General features: G+C 33.4%; 1 protein-coding gene across 1 annotated transcript; it reads left to right on the top strand.

Moving 5' to 3' along the window:
- Window positions 1-4: 4 nt before the first annotated feature.
- On the top strand, window positions 5-2,520 carry LOC117117332 (cleavage and polyadenylation specificity factor subunit 2-like; the record flags this gene model as incomplete). Its single annotated transcript, XM_033261600.1, has 3 exons — window positions 5-16; window positions 1,552-1,719; window positions 2,407-2,520. Coding segments are annotated over 3 exons (279 nt in total), but the record flags the coding sequence as incomplete, so codon positions are not given.
- Between the last annotated feature and the right edge of the window lie 173 nt (window positions 2,521-2,693).

Here is a 2,693-nt window from a genome sequence, read left to right as displayed (position 1 = left end):
AGTACCAGAGCCTAAGGTAAAGATTGACCCTGTATGAAGTAACACAGAGTCATTAATTTACTTTTCAAAAATATATCAACAATATTCCTCAATCCAGGTTTTAGGCTCTTGTGCCTAAAATGATTAAAATAGATGATTAAAATAGATGATTAAGCTTGTTTTATGATAAGGCAAAAAAAAACAACAATAGGTTCCCAGCGGGAGCGTGTGTTAACTGCCTTATACAGGAATTTTTGTTTTTTAATTGTATCTTATGTTCTTCAATATGCAGATGTGTGTATTATTGTAGTATATCTGGATTTTTAATGAAAATTTTCTTTCATAACAATATTCTGTACAGGCCTACTACTATATTACACTAAAAACACTTTAAAAATGAGTAACTTTGGGAGTTACCACGTTATGTCGTTGATCACAAAAAGTACTACCATGTTCTAGAGGGCGTCCTTCAAATGACGGTAAAAGTCATTCGTGGCGAACGCGTGCTTCGTCTCTGTAACCTGTGTTCGAGGATTGAACGCAATTTTGTTCGAGTTCCGACCGCTATTCGATTGTCAATAGAGCGCCCCCTACCTCGTGGTAGTAGTACCCATCATGCCTAAACCAGATTTACCCTTTTCTGCCATCTTTAATTGCTACATCATGACATAGTGTCTACATGGGGGTTGGGGGCAGTAGACACAAACATTGTTGTGTTGCCCTTAAATGATAAAAATTGTGATCGCCGGTCAATCAATCAGATATTTTTTTTTTTTTTTTTGGGTATTCTTAGTAATACCTGAAATAGGATAGGCCTCAAACTGCAGTCCCTATTATGAAGATCCCTAGGCCTAAGACATCGTAGGCACCACAATAGAACGATAACAAGCTTGCCAAGCAAAAGATTTTCAAAGTAATAACAGAACAAATATTAGTCAATTGTATATTGAAATAAATTTAACAAAAATAAATCAGTTTTAATTAAGATTTATTTGGCTACCAAACGTAAAATAATTTGTATATCTGATCCACACGCTCATGCGCGGGTAGGTTGAGCAAAACTATACTATGGCTAAGAAAAATGTCCAAACAAGCGCCCTCTATCTAATACAATCGAAGTAAACTTATGTCAAAATATGTCGTTCATGGTTGGCCTAAACCGTAACAAAGCCTAAAATGTCTAGCTATGTACTGGCTTTAAAGCGATGGCTAAATCTAAGCCTGTTTTTATTTATTGTCCAATATCGTGAGGTAATGAATATGATTTTTGATTCAAGCAACCACAAGTTGTACAGTAGTAAAAAATAGGCTATGCCTAGATCTGGTCGTGGCTTGACAGCTCGGCGTGAGAGATCCAATGTTGGGTGCATACATTGTCATCGTCACGTTCCATTCTCAAGTTTTTTGGAAAATTTCAGTCGGTCGAGGAGGGCAACACAACATTTTTTTTTTTTTTTTGCTAAATTTGTAAACTTTTTAACAAACAGAAATTGGAAATAACAAATATATTTATTTATCTAAGTAAAGAATGGCATAGATATAATAAAAATTTTGAAACTTACACATTCTTAGGTTGTTTTGGCAAGTGTACCTGACTTGGAGTGTGGGTACTCTAGGGACCTTTTGCTGCAGTGGTGTAATAAACCTAACAACAGTATTATTCTGACCAGCAGAAGTGCACCAGGAACAATATCAAGAGATTTCATACAAAACAGCCAAATGAAGAAGCTTTGGCTAAAGGTGAGGCTTAGTGCAAAACTTCAATTCAATTCAAGTAATATTTATTTTACTTTTATCATATGATAATAAAATTTGTACAGTATGCGTGATAATAATTCAAAATAATAAAGAGAATATAAGTACATAGGAATTATCATTTGGTGAAAAAGGAACTCTGCGAATAAGCATGCTTTTAGTGGCAGACCAAGCTTTAGTCTGCTAGCACATTCACAAGCTTGGCTTAAAATCCAACCCATCCTGTGAGTGGTGAAGTTTTCAAATACTTCCTGATCATATTAAGCTGCACGTGAAACTGTTTGGTTGCTGACACCAGTGGACTTTTCTAAAAAATGTCTGTAAATCATCAAGCTCTGACTTTTCCTCTTTTCTTTTTTTTTCTTTTTTTTTTTTTTTTTTGGCGATGTTTTTTTAATAATTTCAGTTTCACAAGATTTTAATTGCATTTCTTACTTGCTGTCAAATATTTCAAAGTATATAAAATGTTGCGTTTAATAATAATATTTTATATATTGGTATCTGGCAGTGAAAAATTAAATCTCTACACATTATAATCAAATTAGTCATTGGATATTGTCATGTATAATGGGAAAGAATACCCCATGGCTAATATTTCTTAAGATAAGAATTAATTTATTTATTTCAATTAAACGATTTTAATCCATAAATAACAAAAATTCATACTTACAGGTTAAGAAGAGGGTTCCTTTAGAACGGGATGAATTAGAAGCTTATCGTAGGAAAGAAAAGGAACAAGAAGAACTTGAAAAGGCAGCAAGATCCAAGTAACTACTCCATTTTGTTATTATAACATTTATGTGTTTAATTCAGTATCATATCAACAAATGGATTATAGTTAAACTTGTCGTCGACATCAATGATTCGCATCCAATTAATACTGTTGCCAGCTATTGAGTCCAATGGTATGAATAATTTTGTCAACTTCTAGTGGTAGATTTTGGCGAAAAATAAATAAT

This window comes from Anneissia japonica, unplaced genomic scaffold, assembly GCF_011630105.1.
Source record: "Anneissia japonica isolate Jap-2015-1 unplaced genomic scaffold, ASM1163010v1 scaffold143512_len2693_cov276, whole genome shotgun sequence".
Lineage (NCBI taxonomy): Eukaryota > Metazoa > Echinodermata > Crinoidea > Comatulida > Comatulidae > Anneissia > Anneissia japonica.
The sequence above is the reverse complement of the archived record's forward strand: the minus strand, read 5'-3'. Positions and strand labels throughout refer to the sequence as shown.